The 20897-nt window shown below is 38.1% G+C and overlaps 2 protein-coding genes across 3 annotated transcripts in view; one reads left to right on the top strand and one right to left on the bottom strand.

Annotated features, from left to right (window-relative positions):
* LOC113577706 (otogelin) overlaps positions 1-12125 on the top strand; it is a 48995-nt gene extending 36870 nt beyond the window's left edge. For both annotated transcript variants that reach the window (XM_081708811.1, XM_081708810.1), the window contains exons 42-57: positions 193-331; positions 502-690; positions 1014-1223; positions 1799-1903; positions 2268-2372; positions 3036-3137; positions 3228-3326; positions 3538-3578; positions 3966-4041; positions 4222-4400; positions 4945-5049; positions 6612-6731; positions 7424-7469; positions 8177-8248; positions 10039-10118; positions 11125-12125. In XM_081708811.1, coding sequence (XP_081564937.1) covers positions 193-331; positions 502-690; positions 1014-1223; positions 1799-1903; positions 2268-2372; positions 3036-3137; positions 3228-3326; positions 3538-3578; positions 3966-4041; positions 4222-4400; positions 4945-5049; positions 6612-6731; positions 7424-7469; positions 8177-8248; positions 10039-10118; positions 11125-11325 — 1869 coding nt within the window. In that variant the 3' untranslated portion in view covers positions 11326-12125. The remainder of the gene's footprint in view (positions 1-192; positions 332-501; positions 691-1013; positions 1224-1798; positions 1904-2267; positions 2373-3035; positions 3138-3227; positions 3327-3537; positions 3579-3965; positions 4042-4221; positions 4401-4944; positions 5050-6611; positions 6732-7423; positions 7470-8176; positions 8249-10038; positions 10119-11124) is intronic.
* A 902-nt stretch (positions 12126-13027) lies between these two features.
* On the bottom strand, positions 13028-20681 carry LOC145643284 (troponin T, fast skeletal muscle isoforms-like; the record flags this gene model as incomplete). Its single annotated transcript, XM_081708812.1, has 8 exons — positions 13028-13313; positions 14843-14883; positions 17544-17634; positions 17972-18081; positions 18735-18848; positions 19223-19300; positions 20198-20314; positions 20559-20681. Coding segments are annotated over 8 exons (711 nt in total), but the record flags the coding sequence as incomplete, so codon positions are not given.
* Positions 20682-20897: the final 216 nt, after the last annotated feature.

Below are 20897 nucleotides of genomic sequence, written 5' to 3'. Positions count from 1 at the left end.
TCAAAAGAGCTTAAGAGAAGTCCACTAACATACATAAGCTGCTAACTTCAGATGCACCCCTATAGTATCTGCCATTTGGTTACAACTTTTGGTGTGTTCTTGTGTATATGTGTGTGTGTGTGTGTGTGTGTGTGTGTGTGTGTGTGTGTGTGTGTGTGTGTGTGCGCATGTGCATGCATGCATGCATGTCAGGTTCCACCAGCCACATTTTGTGAAGTGTGGGTGCGAGATGCGGAGTACGTTAACAACCCTTGTGTAGCTCTTGCTGCCTACGTGGCATCCTGTAACAGGTTCAACATCTGTATCGAGTGGAGAAGTCCACACTACTGCCGTACGTTTCAGTCCACATACACACGATTCTTTTTTATTTCTTAAAGATTATTATGAAAAGCTACTTAACCTGCAAATGTAATAGTTTTAGCTTCTTTGACTTCTCAAATGACAAGGAATTGACTGTGTAATTTGTATATTCAGTGCATTTCTCTGCCTCTTTTCCTCTAGCATTCATGTGCCCAGAGAATCTGCAGTACCAGGCATGTCTGTCAGCCTGTACAGCAGTGTCATGTCCTAACCAGGACTTTGAGTATCACGTAGAGCAGTGCTCAGGCCTGTCTGAGGGCTGTGAGTGCCCGCAGGGAACTCTCCTTCATCGGCCCTACTCTACACTGTGCATCCCACCTCAAAAATGTGGTATGGTCTCCCATCCATCTCCAACTTAATACTTTCCTCTTTACTGCTGGTTATTCATCCATTTTTTTTCCTTTCCTGAATGTAAAGCACCCTTGGGTTTGTGAAGTGCCCTATATAAAGTATTATATATATTAATAATAATAAGTATTGTTGTTGTTGTTATTACTATTGGCATTATTATAATTATTATTATTACTATTGGCATTATTATTATTATTGCTGTTGTTGTTGTTATTATTATTATTATTATTATTATTATCCATCTCTCACATCATCTTCTCTAATCACAGTTGTTTGAACTTGATGTTCCGTTATTTCTGCAGCTTGCACTGATAGCTTTGGTGCTCCTCGCACCCTGGGGGAGGTCTGGAAGGCGTCCATTGATGGATGCTGTATGTATAGGTGTGAGAGTGATGGCATCGTGCCAGTCAAGTTCAACTGCAGCAATGTTCCCCAGCCAGTTTGTACACGAGCAGGAGAGATCAGCATCAGCCTTGCAGATGACAACAGTTGCTGCCCACGAAGAATGTGTGGTCAGTTAAACACATACCTAAAATTTGCATGGACAGTATATACATACATGCCAAACATTAATGTATAATGTTGAGTTTCCAATCTGTATTACTTGCTAAATTACGGTCCTCATAGACACAAAAATTGGTTTATTAGACAAAATGAAGAAATGTTTGTGTAAGGTGGAGCGATCATGAGTCATACCCATACGCTGAGAAGACTGAGATTTATTAAGAGCAAATCGATATTCAGAGCCGTAGTCATGGTCCAGTGTCAGTGGGCCAACATGGAGAGTCCAGGAATACATTTTAAACAAGGAATACATTTCAATAGGCTACAATAAGGAAACTACAGAAAACAGGCTGTGTACAAAACTACAGACAATGTGAAAGCCACCTATACAAACACAAACAAGGCATACAAATTGCATATTCCAATTTTACATGGGAGTAAAAGTCCTGAATGCATTTCATGCAGTTCCTATCTTGCTGCTGTGGTCACATCTAACCAACATATATACATCTAGACCTACTGTGCTGTTCTGTGCTTTAGTGTGTGTGATCATACCTAAATTAAACAGTGTGCTGTGTTGCAGTGTGTAATCAGAGTGCATGTGAAGCAGCTCCTCTTGGGTGTAAATTTGGAGAAAAGATGGTGTCATACTTTAGACAAGACTCTTGCTGTCCAGAGTACGCATGTGGTGAGTATAAAGAATGTGTTTGTAATGTTTGAAAGTGAGTCTTTGTGTTGATTTGTGATGTGTGGTAATAGTACTCTGACCTATGGAGTCCTTGATGTTGGTCTGGGTGCCAGCACACGCACTTATGTGTGTGTCTGTGCATCTGTCTGTGTGCCTGTGTATATCTGTCCTATCTTAGATTTTAAAGTTGATGTAAATGTGTGGTAAAATGTGTGTAAGTAATGTGTGGTAATAGCACCATAATGTGTGGTAATAGGCTGGCTTGATGCTCGTCTGTTTGGGTGAAAGTAATACTACTGTTTTTCACTGTGTCATCCTGATGTACATACACATATGCACTAGTGGGTCGGTCCTCTGTCTGTAGAGTGTGATCCTGAGCAGTGTGTGCTGGATGTTCCTGTGTGTCGGGAGGATCAGGCGCTTATTGTCACTCACACTGAAGGGAGCTGCTGCCTAGCCCACATTTGCAGTGAGTCATCGCCTTTAATTTGTGCTGGTGTAATACTGCTATGGCAAGTACATCTCCTTAATGTATATAACGAGCACTGCAATATGTGACATGGAAACCACTTAAAAACAGACATCACTTGCAACTGATCAAATTAATAAAAATTTCCTGTTAACATTAAGAGTCTATCATTGTCAAAATCATGAAAAAAAAATGTGGCAATGTAGTATGGAACTGATAGAACAATGTGTGGCATCGGGAACATTCACATCCCTAGTAACAAATCCCACATTTAACCTTACCCACTACAATGCTTTCTAGTTGATACAGTTTAAAATCAGGACAAATTGCATGTGGTAGACATAAACACTGCCTAATAAAAATGCCCTTCTGTTCTGATGAAAAAGGCTTCAAATTCCACACCTGTCTCAAAACCAAAGTGTGTTTCTGCCCCTTCTTTGCAGGTTTAGTGTACAGTCACACACATATTTAAGCTTGTCGAACAAGAACATTTACTGAAAGCAAGCCTTGTGATGCTAGTACTTTGCAAAACATTTGTTTAGGTTCTTCAAATTTGAGACTCCATGTTCTGTGATGTTATATTTCATTGCTGGACAATGCAATCTTTTGACATTGTTTAATAGATGCGTGTGTGTGTGTGTTTGGTTTCTGTGCATGTTGCAGTGTGTGATGTTTGTTCTGATGTAGTCCCTGACTGTGCCAGTGTTGAACTGCTCACAGTGGACACAAACAGTACAGAACGTTGCTGCCCAGTTTACCACTGCTGTGAGTCCACACTAGATGCTATCGTACTTCTCTCACACACATAGTACATAGTACACATGTACAGATATCTTTGTGCGTGTGTATTCTCAGTGTGCGAGCCATCCCGATGTTCAGTGATGACTTGTCCAGTTGGAATGACTGTTGTCTCCACTGTGAATCCAGAGCAGTGCTGCCCATCACAGACATGTGGTAAATTACCCCTCAGTCTATGTGGAAATTAATGAGAGAAGCTGTGTGTGTGTGTGTGTGTGTGTGTGTGTGTGTGTGTGTGTGTGTGTGTGTGTGTGTGTGTGTGTGTGTGTGTTGTTTGTTTGAGTTTGTGTTTGTGTTTGTGTTTGAGTTTGTGTTTGTGTAAGGTGACCTAAAACTGATGTTTTGCTTGGTCTTTGGTCTCTTTCAGAATGCGCATGCGAAAAAATCACTTGGCCTAAATGTTCCTTGGTAAGTCAGTTGAGTCAAATTCCAGTATTTGTTTATCTTTGTTTGTTTTTAACTGTTTTCCCGTATGATGGTGTGTCCCATGCTATATCACCAGCGGCATCTCCATCTGCAGTAGGAGTCCAGAGTCTGGATTTCTAGGAGACAGTATATATAATCCCATGCCAAATCAGACACTGAAATCAGAGCATCTCTTTCCACTGGGGAAAGGGCGCCAATGAGTATTATCAATGGAGCAGTGTAAAACCAGGAAATTGCCACTTATCATCATAACAGTGAAAACACCATGATTACGTTATATTTTTTTCTTACATTGGGCCAGCTGTTTTTATAGTTAAGGTTTTGTTCCATTGTATGACACTCACGTGTTACTCTGCTGCTGTGTTAAAGGGTGAGAGTTTGCAATTAGACAGAACATTTCTGACAGATCCTGCGAACCAGTGCAGCTGCAAACAATATCAGTGCGGTAAGAAAAAAAATGCCCTGAAACTAAAGCTGCCAATCAAAGCTTTAAAAATAGAATTGATTCTACATTGTTAACATTAATAACGTCTGTCTTCATAACTGGCATGTGTATATACAGTATTTAGGTCTTGTTCTATAATGATAATATATTTGGTGCGTGTGTGTTTGTGCACTTATTCAGTGAGAGATGCAGTATGTATAGATGGAGAAAGAGGTGTGATGAGGCCAGGTCAAACTCTGATGGAACACACTGCTCTGGGTGTGTGCTACACCACGAGGTGCACACGCACTCTGGACCCTGACACGGGTTTCTACCGCATACAAGCATCCAGTACTAACTGCACAGCACAGTGTCAGCCTGTAAGTACTTAGAACATGCACATGCAAAAGTCAGGCACATGCAGTAAAGCATAGAGAAACATGTCAAATAAACATGCACACAGGCACATGCAGTTAAACATGAAGAACCACACTTAAGCACACAGTCAAAATAAAGAAAAAACACATAGATTGAATTGGCCCAGAGGACACTCCCCCACCATTTTCTTAGAAACTGCATGTATCACTGATTGGGGTAGAGTCTCTAACTGTACACCTATAAAGTGTGCGTACAAAGTACGTATTTCTGATGATCAGTGAGTGTAAATGAGAATTGTACTATTTTTGTGATCTTGTTCAGAAAACTGCCATACTACAGATTCCAGTCCTATGAGAGCTTTGTTTTATCCTTCAGAAATATAAGTGCCACATGCAAAGGGAAATATTCCATTAACAAATAGCTGTTCTGAACACCTGCTCTCACACACCAGCTGGTTTTAGAAGCTTTCCCACTTTTTAAATTCCATCTTGACACCTGTACATGTACATTCTTTTCACATTATTTTTGATTTTTTTTACCCCTCAGAACCAGGTTTATGTTCCCCCTAAGGACCAGAGCGCCTGCTGTGGACTGTGTAAGAATGTGTCTTGTGTGCAGCACAGTGACAATGGATCTCTGACCTTGTACAAGGTGAGACTCTACGACAAAATGTTCTGCAAAAATAAAAACGAAGGTTACAGATATGTTTGTGTTATACATATATACAGTATATCATCACTTTACCAAATTTGAACTAAACTTAAGTCCTTTAAATGCCCAAGCCTCTAAATAATTGGGTTAACATTAATCCAGTAAATAAAATCAGTTATTAAAAGCCGTTATTTAGACCCACCAGATTAGTTAATCATTGGGTAGTGTTCAGTCCCTTAAGTGGTGCAGATTAAAACCTCTCTGTGAATAGTCAGTATTTGTAAAGATCCCACTGTCAAATTACATTTTAATTCCATGAAAGTTGGGACAGAGGAGTATAAATACACACGCCGAGGTGTGTAACACTAACAATAGGGGTAAGGCGACATGTGAGTTGAGGAGGGCGGTGGTTAAGGTACTTGACTTGTAATCGGAAGGTTGTGGGTTCAAGCCCCACCACTGGCAAGGTTGGGCCCCTGGGCAAGGCCCTTAACCTTCAATTGCTCAAGTTGTACTCAGTCATAATTGTACGTTGCTTTCGATAAAAGTTTCGGGGAGTGTGATGCCTGGGATGTGTGGATAAGCAAATGGTCCCAAAAACAATGAGTTAAATTCCCTTCTAAGTTTTTACAGTTATCGCAAAGGTTACATAAACTGGTATTGATTCTACGTCGAGATGCTGAAGTGATATATAAATGGTTCAGCACTTTGAATTGTTTCCCCAGACTGAATTAAATGGTAAATAATGTGAGAGACATTCACAAACTTCCCTGCAGTCAGCATCTTCAGTTGAGCAGACTTTTCCCCATGGTGCCTTAGTTTTTTCAGCATTGTCTGTCCTACAGTTAACAACCAGTAGAAGTGCTGAACAACTTACCTGGTCTGAGGTCAGTAACTGCTCATCCCTTAGTGAATGTTCATCCCTCAATAACTTCCACTGAGGATATGGAAAATACCTTGGGATATGATATGGGATATGAGAGTAGTTGCAAAATGATGGAGCTACTGTCAACATTTTTCAAACCTCACTTACGTCACCAATAGTATATATACCCTTCTTACCCCCTCTGGCCTGATGTGAGTAGGTGTTAAGATGGAGGCATCTGCAGCATAGCCTTAAGATTCTGAAAATAATGCCAGATAGATACCATGTTTTCAAGCAGTATATTATACTTAATCCATGAGGATACCTCGGTCTGTGACAGAAATAAGAAATTTCTATTTCAAATAAGATACCAACCCATGTAGATTCGAGCTCATTAACAAACCCGTCTGGAAGAATCTGAGTTGGTCAGCCAATCAGTATCTTTTAAAACATGGAGCAGCAAGATTGTCGAGGCTACTTTACTTGATCAAAGGGAACTATATCTCAATCTAGCTTTCTTTTTCTCCAAATAAAAGATATAACTGCAATGCAAATATTATTAAAGGCTTTCCTTTAAGATACCTGTCTTAAAAAATGTACCACATTTGTGTTGTGAGCTGTGTGGGCTATAACAGTGTTGACAGCATTCCCTGTGGTATGCTGTCAACTTTAACACGTGCTGTCTGCTGCCCAGCAGCCGGGGAAAAGCTGGGTGTCAGACTGCATGCGGTATGACTGTGCAGACACTCAGTCTGGGCCAGTGCTGGTGTCCTACTCCTACAGCTGCCCCCCCTTCAATGAGACAGAATGCATGAAGGTAAACACACACACAGACACAGACACACACACACACACACACACACACAGACACACACACACACACACACACACACACACACAGACACACACACACACACACACACACACACACACACACACACACACACACACACATACATACAAGCATACACACATGGAATTCTATGGAATTCACTGGCATAGTTTTTACAAGTCTGATTTCAGATATTTTAAGTACATCATAAATCATCATGATTTGGATTTAATATGGATAAGGGACAGTCTGTCTTTTGCCTTTCTAAAATGTATTTGATAAGGCAATATTTTTACATTAACTAATGGAGCTAAGTAGACCCATTAGGGTGTAGGTTCAGGGTTAGTTCAGGGCTAAGATATTTTATTTTATTTTATTTTATTTTATTTTATATATATATATATATATATATATATATATATATATATATATATATATATATATATATATATATATAATCTCACACACACACACACACACACACACACGTCGAGCTGAAAATATAACTATATATATATATATATATATATATATATATATATATATATATATATATATATATATATATATATATATATATATATAGCTGAAGTATGCAGATAAGTGTTTTATCAGCTTGCATATGAGTTGCATTTTGTCCACTCATATTTCTTCCTAAGCAAATATTCTTATCCTAGATTGGAGGCACAGTAGTTACATACATGGATGGATGCTGCAAAACATGTGAGTTCTGTACATGGTCAACTTTTTTCAGTATTTTAACTTTATTTTTAGATTTTAGTTACCATGAGACCTGCACTATAGTATCTTTATTTTCCTGATGATTAAGTAAGTTTTTTAAGATGAAAGTCAGCGGTAGCGCTAAAATGTGATTTTTGGGCAAGTGTATGGGCAAAAATCTGAATCTGAGTCACTCATATTTAAATAATACGGGTGTGAATTCTGTTTGGAATTGGACTTAATAAAATGTGATAAATTAACAATAAAATATGGATTACCACCTGCTGTGTTCACTACTAAACATATCAAAGTTTATCCTTAATTAAATAAAAGGCATTCACAGTAAGTTAAATTTTAAAAAAAAAAGTCACACCCATATTATCCAGACTCAAATCCAGTTCTTTTTGTCTATTTTTATACCTGCATCGAATAAAAATCTCATTAGATCTAGAATCTTTGACAATAGACAGTCATATGAATGACAGCTCATATGCCCTGCATTGTCTATTTTTCTGTCTTTACTTAGCTTTGCTACAGTATTCACTTCAGTATGAAGAGTTAATATGTAAACAATAAAGAACCGAAACAACAATTAAGCAAAGACATTTAGCTCAAAGATTATATAAAATGAGACATGTTGCATATTCAGATGTACATGCAGATTAATTAGTTTCCTGTAGCACACTGTAACACTGTACCAATCTCCTCAGGCACTGGAAACACCCTCCTCCCTTTCCCTGTTAGCACACTGAAACCCACCATTAGCACAAACTGTGAACGAGGTACCCAATGCTCATGCCAGAAAATAAGGCTCTCCATCACCATTGTTGAGTCCCAACAATGTACTTCCCCATTAAAATACAGAATACAAAAGAACTATGTAAATAAGTCATTACTGAGACAAAACACACTAAGTTTGACCTTTTCTGAAATCTTTCCCCATTTTGCTCGGTTGGGCAGTGCATTGTTGATTGCCAACAATGTACTGTTGGTAGTGGCCACTTAGTGATTATGATTCAGTGCATGATTCAGAAAGCCTGGGCTAATGACGTGTGTGTGTGTGTGTGTGTGTGTGTGTGTGTGTGTGTGTGTGTGTGTGTGTGTGTGGTAATCCTTTGGGTGATATGGCACAGCAATGAATACATTCCAGCACCATACATTTTGGTTACATTTTTGTATACCCATGAAATGTTTTAGTAATGCCATTTAACAGCATTACTGACATATGCTACATTACCCAAATTATTACAGAGCTTGCTAGCTCTAGGCTGTAGTTCTTTATTTAGCTTTAAGTTTTAAATATGTTTTATTGCCAAAGAATCAGTAGTGCTTTTTGTTTTGGGGTGGTGGAACATTTATTTTGGATAGTAGAACACATTGTAGGCAAACCACCGGTATTTTAATTTAAGACTAGTTTAATGTTTAATATTTAGCAGCCAAGTGGGGAAAGAGTAGTGTTAATTTGAAGTTCCAGTAATATGGATGTGGTGTGGAGATCTGTAAGAAAATTTGACATCAAAAATAAATGTGGTGCCTCAGTGAATAATGTGGGTGGATACAGTATACCCAGTATTTGCTGTGATTTACACAGTAGGGTCCACGACAAAGAGCCGGTTTTATTTAATCATTTATAAAAATTAATGGAACATTTCTTAAATTGATAATTATTGCTCAATAATGCATTATTCAAAGTCTGAACGAACATGAAAGAAAATCTAAAAAAAAATGTTGTATCATACCAAACTTCAGCGTTATATGCATCTATCAAAGTTTGAATGAAAAAAAAAACAAAACAAGAAACTTAAAAAACAGCTGAATTCACTGCCTCTGTGTTGTCCTCATATTCTTAATGGATACACATCATTGACATTCTTCCAACATCCAAGGCACCCAACCTGCCCTTGAGATAAGAAGATTGCAAGTTGGGATGTGGCTAGATTGCTCAGACAAGAAACGATCCCTCCAAGCAAACACATAGTGATGCATAAGGACAAGTGACATTAGCTTTACCCGAAAATTAAATTCCATGATCAATGTGAAATTATTCCATTTACACTGAAAGGGGAAGTATCCTATCAGAGAACTTATAATCTTAGCAGTTACTTGTCACCAGTTACTTGTACATTCATATTGTGTGCCCACAATACTAACAATAACTCTGTTAGAAAGCAGTCATGTATTTAGTTTTCCTGGCACTTTAAAACAGCAAAGGATTAGCATTTTTAGCATGTAAGTAGCCCTGCTATGAAAGTGAAATATATCTTAATATCATTTTGCTTTGCTTTTTCTTCTACATATTAATCTGTATCCAATTCAGTATGGTTGAAGGAGCTTAGTGACACAGTTCAAGTGTAATATATATTTTGACAAAAAATGTTTGTTTTACATAACTGACAGAAATAAAAACCGTTAAGTAAGCGGATTCAGAGTTTTGGGCCCTACTGTATGTTACACAATCTTAGATGAAGTTAAAACAATTTTTATTATTATCTACTTTATTAAGCCATTCTAAAAAGTTCATGTTGTATTACTGTATGATTTATAGAACATTACATGCTTTCACACATTGTAGGCAAGGAGGATGGAAAATCATGTCAGAAAGTTACAGTGAGGATGACAATACGGAAAAATGATTGCCGTAGTAACAGACCGGTAAGTTGTTCACAGCAATTGTGTTTTCTGTCTGCATATGTCTGGTATTAGTGTTACAATCACACCCATCTTGAGACAGGAAGGACGTGTAGTAGTGGATGATGTGTGGCTTATTCTCAGCATACGCAACAGTACATAATCTGTAATATATCTTTAATTTGTAGTCTTGCCAGCATGGACTGTTTGCAGCAATGCATAATGTGTTCTCTCTTGAGTTAAACAGTTAATATCTACTTTGTAGACACAGCTCGAGAGTGTCTCTCAATTGTCCATTTTTAAAAAACATTGTACCATTAGTAATAATTCAACAGAACAAAATAATATAAACATACAACAAAAATACAAAATTACATGCTGTACGACCGCATGGTATTGTAACAGCAAACTAAGCGATCTAGCCAATGCTTGATAGTACTGTATATGCCTGCAAATATAAACTCAACTTATAATGTTTCACGTTATATAGGTTTGAAAGAAAAATAAACTCTGACCTCAAATGAGTACGGCAACCACAAAATATATCTTAATTTGTAATTTCGTCAGCATGCTGTGTCTGCCCACATGAATCAGGCTGAAATTAGTGAAAACTGGCATGAAAAGTCTATATATAACTGTAATTTTGTGTATGTGTGTATTTATTAATCTGGCATTCGATAAAAAAGCCCCTTCAATTTCTCATTATGTCATTATTTTATTGTTTATTGAACTAGACAAAGGGAGCAGTAATCCTCGCAGCAAATCTGTTGTGCTGCGAGTATCTCAGGATTCTCTAATTTTGACAGAGCTGCATAAGATGACACAAGATAGGTGGTGCCAAAATCATTTAGCACAAAGTTCACTACATAACTGTTTTACCCCATTACTTTAGGATGACTCAAATGATCTTATTTTACAGACTTTGTTTTAGACATGCCCCTCTAACAAAGCTCACTTTAGATGATGGACTGTCACAAAGACTAATTGAGTCAGATACGTATCTTACACTATGTTCCCAAACTTCTTCCAGGTGAACATAGTGTCATGTGATGGCAAGTGTCCTTCAGCGAGTATTTACAACTACAACATCAACACTTACGCACGGTTCTGTAAGTGCTGTAGGGAGATGGGTCTCCAGCGCCGCTCGGTCCAACTCTACTGCAGTGGCAACTCTTCCTGGGTCAGCTACTCCATACAGGAGCCAACAGACTGCTCCTGCCAGTGGTCCTAAAGCATGCAATAACACGCAAACTCAACTGAAAGTGTCAGTTCCACAACACTGTATGTTCACGTACCCTTGAGCAAGGGGAATTCTAGCACTGTCAAACGGATCTGATATATTGTTGCTTTATAACTTGAACAGAAAGTGTTACTCATTAATTAAGTGAACTTGAAAACATAGCTTAATTTTACAGGGACAAAAAATTAGTGTCCATCCATAACTCATATGACATTATAGGTATTGGTGTACTGTTGTTTTGTGGTGTAATCTGTCCCTTAGTGTTACACTAATGAAATTGTGTGTGCCACCAACACTCAACGGGGATCCATAAAGCCTCATGGTTTGTACAAAAACAAAAAAAAACAAAAAACACAGTAAAGTAATTATATGTATTAGATGCTTTACTATAGGAAATATAACTTTTTAATGTACTTTAGATTAAGTGATTCCAGATGTTTTGTAATCAACCATGCCATTTTTTACAGTTAAAATTGAACTATATTTCATGCACTTTATTTATTTATTACATTACATAAACAATTTCAAAATTCATGACAAAATTGGAAATATTCATTTATGGGCTTGTCGTTTTGTAAAGCACTTGAAATATCAATTCCTTGATAGACAGTGCATTCACCAAAGTAGGCATTGCCCAACTTGATGTTACAAGATTCAGTAGAACAGTGCAAGGTCATATACTGTTGATGGCATCATGAAAAATATGCAATGTAAATGGTTCAGACATAAGAACAGTTTAGAAGCCTCTAACATTTTTACAAAATATGTGCTTAGCTTCAACTTGGATTATAACGAACTTGTATCATTTATATATATATATATATATATATATATATATATATATATATATATATATATATATATATATATAAAGTACGCGCACACAATTTTCCATTTTCAATAAAAACTAAACAAAAACTAAAAATGTGTCTGGACTTTTTTACACTGCTTAATAATGCCGACCAATTTCATGAGGTGAGCAGGTCAGATATTTTTGGAGACAAGCACAGGATGCTCTAAAGCAAGGATTTGGGCATGTGTTCATAAAAACGATTAAAAACAATTTTTAGTTCGTGTTGGTTATGTTAGTCTCATTGTGCAATACCAATAAAGGAAACTTAGGAGAGGAGACTTGGTTTGCCTACTACAATTTGGGGTGGAAAACCTGGCACCAAACCATTTATTTAAATGTATCCAACAGCAAGCATATCCTTCCTGTAACATCTGTTGGTTTCTGTTTGTTTAGTTTTGCAGACAATGTTCAACTCAAAGACTTTGGCTTGATCATCTCTACTTAATATGAATGCTTGCTGGTCTAATTATTTTTATTTCACCAAGTCCCAGCTGTCATGAGTTCCTTAGGCATATCTGGATTCGGGGTAATTTCACTGTAGAAACTGAGAGCTAGTTTGTCTGTACCCTCTATATAAAAATGAAATTCTCATAAAATGTGAGTGGATTATCTTATTGACAAACATATATTTTAAAAGAAGTGAATTGTGTCTACAGTGATGTCTCCAAACACATATCTTACAACAGTAAGTGTTAATTGAATGCAATTTAAGTGTCTACAATTTAATGCAATTAAATTAAATTTAAGTGCGTACTTAAATGTCTTAAGTGTAGAGCTATGGCCCTCCTGCACTCTGTTAAATGGGAGAGTGTGACACCTGAACAAAGATGCAGAAAAAGCTGAAGAACTAATACTTTATTTACATACACACACAATGAGAACCTAGCAGTGGTCAGATGGAACAGGGCTCTACTTTGACTGCAAGTAAGACTAGGCCAGGGATGCATCACATGGCATTTGGTAGGTGAGGCTGAGTCAGTCTTTGGCTGTCTGAAGACCCCCGGTGCAGCTGGAGGAGCCTGAGGGCACAGGTCTACGGCTTGGAGCGGCGGGTGGGGATGTAGTTTAACCAGCAGGACGTTGGAAACTTTACTTTCTGCGGCGAGCGGCAGCACCCTTCTTGGAGCTGTGATGGTATGTGAATGCGAAAAGAAAGGATAGGGGATAGGTAATTGGAGGTGACCTCAGTACACAGTGAAGAAGTACAAGATGAGGGCAAAACAGGAAAGGAACAGCAAGACTATTAGCAAGACAACTATCTCAGATACATTTCATAGGTTTACAGTTACAGACTATAACCATACACAGTTGTTTATCACAGGATAACTATATTGTGTGGATTGCAGACCATTCTCAGCACAGCAGTGAAAATAGCATGATAATGAGCATTTCGTTTGTATGAATCGGGTTCAGATTAAGCACTGCTGGGTTCAGAGTAGTCTGGCCCACAAATGTCTTCAGCCAGCAGCAGTCTTATGGTCAAAAAACTCACCGCTGATACTGGAAGATGGTGCACAACAGGGCAGTTGTATAATTGTGTCTAAGAAATAGGTTTTTCTAATAAATACCTCTCATATAAGTGTAGTTTTATTTGTTTATTTTCTCAGGAACATTCCTTTCTAAAAAATGTTAAAGTGCTTGCACTAAACTGTATTAAAGAATATGTAGTCTAATGTCTACTCATGAGGGAATGTTAATGTAAGTACAGTAAAGCATGTAGAGCAGGCCAGTCTACTCCAGCCACTGCAGAGGTCCTCTGTGAAGATACACTGACCCATGTCGTTCACTCCTGTTCTCAGCACTCTGTTGTGTTGTAACTCAGGACACAGCGAAGGCGAGTGTTGAAGCAGAAAACATGCAGTGCATGCAAGACTTACTGTTGTATTCGCAGATCTCATTAAAGATCATTCCTTCACTAGATTGCTCACTCTCGCTCACTCTCTCACACTCCCATTACTGTTGAGCATCTATATGCCACGTTATGAGCAGCTACATTATTTAGCTCACACTACACACACTTATTTTATATAACGCTTTAGAGCAATGAAAAAATAAGCCTGAAGATATTGCCTGGGAATCTGTCCTGAAAGTTAGTCATGTGGTACTTGTAAAAAGAATATCTATAAATGATGGTTAAGGGGCCACATAGAGCCTATAGAAAAATCAGCACTGTTGTGTCATCACCTCCAATCTCCAGTCAGTATGGAGTCAACGTGAAATAGACATCAACCCCTTAGCTTCATATTTTCCAGAGCACCTTTGTCTCATTAGTACTTTATCTTAGCAGAATTGTAAGCCGAATATTGTTCGTCAATAGTAAATATGAGAAGTATGGCAGAGAAGTATATGCAGTTCTCAAAAAGGTTGTTACATTATCGTTCACAGTGCTGGACACATGAAACAGTGATCACTGACTACAGACAATGAACAACGGATCTCATTTTTCATTGCTTGGGCAAAAGATACAAAAAATAAGTAACAATTTTGGTAAATTATACAGGATTCACACTAAAAATGTATGAGTAGTTACATAGCTCAACTGAGGGTAGCCCATTCCATAAAACACTAATATTCACTAATAAAATTTAGCCATGTTGCTATTGGGCATGTTTGTTTGAATATGAGAGTGTGTGTATGTGATGTAGAGATACTCACTGTTTCTGCAGCTCATCAATACGATTGCGAAGTGAGATGACCTGAAAACAACATATAGGCATCTTTAAACCAGCCAGAATATTACCTCTTTCTCTGGGATAACCAAGGAGGTACCGTTCCTCTTGACTCACTCTTCATACACACTCACTTTCATACTCGCACACTCAGCGTCTCTGACCTGAGCTTTGCCAGCGGTCGCACAGCTGTCTGTGTTAGGATGCAGAGTGAGAGGGAGAACTAACAGACCCCTCAGCAAATGCTGTGTGGGGTGTTCACACACACACTCACACACACTTACCTGCACAACCAAATGTGTGTGATACTGCCACCACCTTTAACTCACCTTTATACTGCAGCTTTTTGGACTTCTGCCCTCACACTCATGCTCTTTTACCTTTCCACAGCTTGTGTGTGTATGAGGGACTGTACATGAATTAATCCTACCTTGACATACTACACTACTATACTATTACAAGTTTTATGCTTCAACGCTTATCTACACTGTAACAAAACAAAGTTCCACTAACTCAGAGTATTAATGCTAACCACCTGCTAGCTTTTTTTAAACCCCAGCTCCTTATTAAACTCATCTTTATTAAACTCATCCATATTAAACTCATGCATATTAAATTCAGGACCCACTTTGTCAGCTCACATATTAAGTTTTAATAAAGTTAACTAACTTGCTGACTCTACTTTTAGACTGGAGTTGGGAAAACTTGTGAGTTTATGTTCTTTTGCCAATAAAATTTGTCAGAAGGCCCTCAGCGAAGAAAACCAAACATAGGACCATCATGTATGGTCCATGGAACAAAGGCATTTTGAATGTTCAAAAGTCTAAATTTCATCCAACTCCAGCCTAGAAGTCAGACCTGCTGACTACACATTACTTTACACTGCAATTTCAGCTGACATGAATTTTTTATTCAAATTTAACTTAATGTTTCACAATAAATAAGTTAAATGAGTTGTGTATATAAGTAAGTGGTTAGTGTTCTTACCTTTTAAAGTTGGAATAACCCTTTCTACCACTTAAACCTTAATCAAAATCTAAAATAAAAATAGGTAAAGCTACTTAGAGACTGACTGATGTATAAGAGGAGAGATCCACTGGCCTAAGCGACTTTGTCTGTATGACCATAAGGTGCTCATCTGAAGCACGAACTGAAGTAATGTTGAATTCCATTTTGGGTTCTTTACCTGAGGCTGGGTTGTGAGCTGTTTTCCCACTGCCAAGGGTTTGTCTCATGCATGCATACCATGCTTTTGCTGCCAGATCCTGTTGCTAGACCTTGCTTGTTGCTAGGCTGTGGCTGTTGCTAAACTTGACCTAGTTTCAATTACTCACAATTTACTGAGTTCCTCCACTCTCTGACGCAGGGTAGTAATCTGGGAAAAATCAGAGTACAGCTGCATTCAGACCTTCACTAATCCACAGCCTTCCCAATTCTTTCACACAAGATATAATGTGTGTGTGTGTGTGTGAGAGAGAGAGAGAGAGAGAGAGAGAGAGAGAGAGTGAGTGAGTGAGTGCTATTTCAAGGAATGATCCTTTTCACAAAAAGAAGGCAGTCTGGATGAAAGAACAGGATAACAAAGCATGTTTTACCCAATAGCAGACTTGTGGTTGGGGCAGTGGTAGCACAGTGGTTAAGGTTCTACCTTGGTTAAGGTGCTATTAAGACTAGTAATCAGAAAATTACCAGTTTAAGCCTCACCACTGTCAAGTTACCACTGCTGGGCCCTTGAGCAATGGCCTTAACCGTCAATTACTCAAGGTGTGTTCAGTCATGATTGTAAGTTACTTTAGAAAAAAGCGTCAGCCAAATTTTGTCTTAATTTCACTGCACATCACATTTCTGAAACTGATGAATATGTACGTGTTGACAATGGGACAGGTCAGTGGTAATTTTACATGCAGGGATTTAAAACTACAAAATGGTAAACATGATTGAGATAAAAAATTAAGTGTGGGCTCCTGTATAGCTCAACAGCAGTGCCAGTTAGTTCACAGAATTGAGCTTTTTAAATTATGTTTGGGGTTGTGATTTGTTTTGCTTTGATTTTGCAGCATTTAGAAAGGTGCAGTAGATGCCTTCATGTACTGAGGAAAAAGCACTAGCCATCAGCCACCCAGGCTTGTACATGCAGCTTCAATGAAAATTTCAGAGTATCCTAGGCAATTGCAGCCTGAAGAAACAGTGTAAATAAAGACCTTTCCTAAGGGCTATAGATAAAGTGTCTCAAAGCAACCAAACAGAATCATCTAAAAGATGAAACATGTAGTGGAATCCTGAGTCTTGTAGGTCAGGACTTTAGGCCAAACCTCACTTTTGATGATATGACTGAAACATGAGAGAATGAACTAAAAGGTAGGCAAAAGGTATATTTTGCCTAAAAAGACAGAAAAGATAAAAAGTTAGTTATAATGAAAAATTAAAGTTGAATAATATATTTTTAATAGTGATGTGTATTCTGACTCCATATTGTCAATTGATGTACAGTTTGATTCTTTTTATTAGCACACAATTGTGAAATAACATACCCTTTACAAATATTTGAATAACTATAAATTAACTATAGTAGAAGTTGATATAGAATTAGTCAGTCACAAGAATAAACTAATGTTAATGTAGTAAGGTGCATTAAATGCTGATTTAAGACCATGAAACAGACGCCATTAGGATTAAATATGCCTCACCTCATATTTCTGTCTCTTCAGCTTCTCGATGTGGTCAAACTTCTCTGACTCAAGAGAGAACATCCAGTCCCAGAGCTCTTTGGCTTTATCCCTACAAACATACCCACAAAGCAGCAAACGTACCCCAAACAGTCAGTTCGGGCACTTCAGAGCACCATATTACAATGCAGTAGTTGATACACATACACTCAAATTTCTCAACAAAATTGCCATTGTTAAAATTAACACAGATTAAAATTCTGAATATTTGTGACTGAAAAGATCCTTAAAAGAGCAAGTTACTTTAAAGTAAAAATGAAACTACTGTCTGTAGCAGTTCAGCACAGTTGGCCATACAGCGCTGACTGTATATGCAACATTACATGTAATGTAATATGTAACGCCACATTAGTACACTAGTAGGGAGACTGAAAACCCAGGTGGAGCACCTCAGTTTGTCCTCATTCAGGTGGTCAATGTTCAGGGCCTTGCGTCTCTCAGCCAATATCTTCTTCTTCTTCTCTCTTTCCGTCTGCTTTTTTCCTTTCTTCTGGTCAGCCTATATCAAACAAACCATCTTAAAATAAGTGATGGTACTGAGGATAAATGTCATTCATACTGATAAAGCAGAGTGATGAGCAATTAGAGTGTGAATTGAACAAAAGATTAGGATGTGCATTAGAGGCTCATGTTAGGGTAAGCTGTTTATTGGGGGGGCATTGGCGGGTGGGTTGGTTGGTTGTCATAATGTTATGGACCTTTTATTATGAACTTTAAATGCCACAGACTAGAATAAGTACAGACAAAGTATCATATTTGCATATAGTTAGTCTATTTTAAGATGATAATTATATACTGATCGCTATTATGTTTTGACAAATACCAGCAAATAGTATTAAAAAACTAGAAAATACAAATAGACAGTCCTCACTTCAGCCCAATTAGTCACTTGTCATTTGAGTCCAAGTGTCCAAGTGTTGAAGACATAAAGACAATTAAAAGGTTCAATACTGCTCCCTCCTAGAGCATACATATAACCATATAAGCTACATAGATGTACATAAGGTTGGGGTAAATATCCCTCGCAAGGATCACTGCATATATGTGCTTAGGTTTTGAGGTAAATATACCTGGCTGGGCCTGCCTGGGTTTACTGCAGTTTGGGTTATTGTGAGTATTGTGTATTGTGAAAAGAGCTGACAGGATGTGTACCTTCTGCAGGTAGCTGCTGTAGTTGGAGCCCATGCTGGTGAGAACGGACTTCTTCTTAGCATCGTCCTCTGCTTTCCTTTTGGCGTCTAACTCCTCTTTCCTCAGCCTTTCTTCCTGTCGCACATACCCACACACATACATTGCTTTGTGGATGCCAGCACACATGCATATATATCACATATGCATTCACATATCGTACACATACCTTATGTGACGCTTTTACATCCTACATTTCTTTCTAGATTTTGTCAGTACCCAGTATGACGTGATTGGGCTAATGCATCGCCTCTGAGCAGACTGAACCCCACACGCACACAAAAATCTATTTTAATGCAACTGGTAAACAAGATGAGCATGGAACAACCCTTTAATAGTTCATATTCCAGTAGTTCATATTCCAACGATTTTCTTCCACCGCTCATTACACAATAATTGGAAGCAGCTTCACCACGTAAGATTCTGAGTGAAAAGAAGTGAGCGTAGCACACCTCTCGTCTGGCTTGGCGCTCTTTATCTTTCTCAGCACGGATCCTCTGCTGTTCTGCTCTCTCAGCCCTCCGCTTCTCCTGTGACATTAAAGTTGTAAAGTTACTCCAGTGCAATTATTGGAAGGCAACAAACTGGGAATTATGTTATTGTAGTAAATCAGAAAATTATGCTATTAAGTCAGGAACATGTCATCTTAAGAAAGCACTCAAGGAGCACGTGCCACTTCCCAAAACTGTAGGTACATTTACTTGTTATTAAGTGAATGCATATCACCAGTGAATTTCCTGAAATCATATAAATCGTATCTACATTCTATCTACATGTAGATGCAAGTGTAGACATACAAACGTTAGCCCACCTGTTAGTATGCAAAGATAATCAACCACATTCTAGCTTGATGATCATAGGTCGGTTTCTAACCACAGGACCCCTGTTGATATTATTTGAGCAGCAGACCATTCTCAACACATTAACACTGATCGTGTGTCAGTGTTCAGCTGATTGTGAGTGGCCATCCATCCAAATATATCAAGCAAGCCACAGTTTTCTGACAGGAAACTGACCACTGATGAAGTATTCATGAAAGGCTAACACAAATTGTGTATATTCATTAATGGCTAACACAAAATGTGCATGTAAGCCTTGTTACAAGGTAAGTAAGCTCTGCCAAATATTAAGCAGCCAAATTTAGATTATGTCTACATGTGTAATTAAACAATTTTCAGCATTTTTACAGATCTTGCATATCCAGCATCTGAGGAGAGGCGCAGTGGCAGTCCTTCCCTGAGAGACTGCACTATGGGGATTAGTTTTGGGCAATTAAAGAGACTGAACCTTTGGGAATGCATGGATCTGTTTGTTTACATATGCCTTAGAGTCTTAAGGACCAGACGCTATGTTTTTCCACACATGGGCCCAGGTAGCAGCTTAATGTGCTGTGATGTTGAGGTCCTGCTGGTCACTGAAGCACTCACAATCCTCTCCTTCAGAGCAATAAGCTCCTCTTCTTCCTTTTTTCTGCACTCAAAGTGGGCATCAATCAGTGTCTGCAGCTCGATGAGGTCCTTATTCTGACGCTTTTTCTGGATGTCCTGTTAGACACATTCATACACACGTGCACAATTTGAGGACTTATCTTAAATCATGGTTAATTACATAGCACAGCAACAGACTGGGAAACATTTTCTACGCGGTTCGTCATTGTAGGTTTAGGATCATTGCAAATGTGCTGGAAACATTAAATGAGAGGTTGAATGAGTGATTTCTAGATCACCTTTGATGTAGCTGAAATAACAGAGAGATAATAAATAGGGATAATAAAAGATAACTGCTTACATCAAAGTCCACTTTTTCACCATCAGGGATTTTTGGTGCACTTGGCCTGAATAGACAGATAAAAAGATTGTGTGTACCAGCAATGCACTCAAGCGACAAACTAAATATGATAATAATCCTTATTTAAACAGGTATTTCCTTCTTAATCTAAAATGTAAAAATGATTTACATAAAAATTCATTTAAATAAAAGACCCTAATTCCTACTATTAATTCCTACTATTAAGTCCTACTATTCTCTGAAGTAGCATTCCAGAATGAAAGAGGTGCAAGAAAAAGTGTATGAGTGGGACTGCAAAGGTTAAACTTTAAAAACAACATACTTATTCAGTCCATATTT

Source organism: Electrophorus electricus, unplaced genomic scaffold, assembly GCF_041902795.1.
Source record: "Electrophorus electricus isolate QZ-2024a unplaced genomic scaffold, ASM4190279v1 Scaffold148, whole genome shotgun sequence".
Classification (NCBI taxonomy): Eukaryota; Metazoa; Chordata; class Actinopteri; order Gymnotiformes; family Gymnotidae; genus Electrophorus; species Electrophorus electricus.
This window is presented reverse-complemented; position numbering and strand designations above follow the sequence as displayed.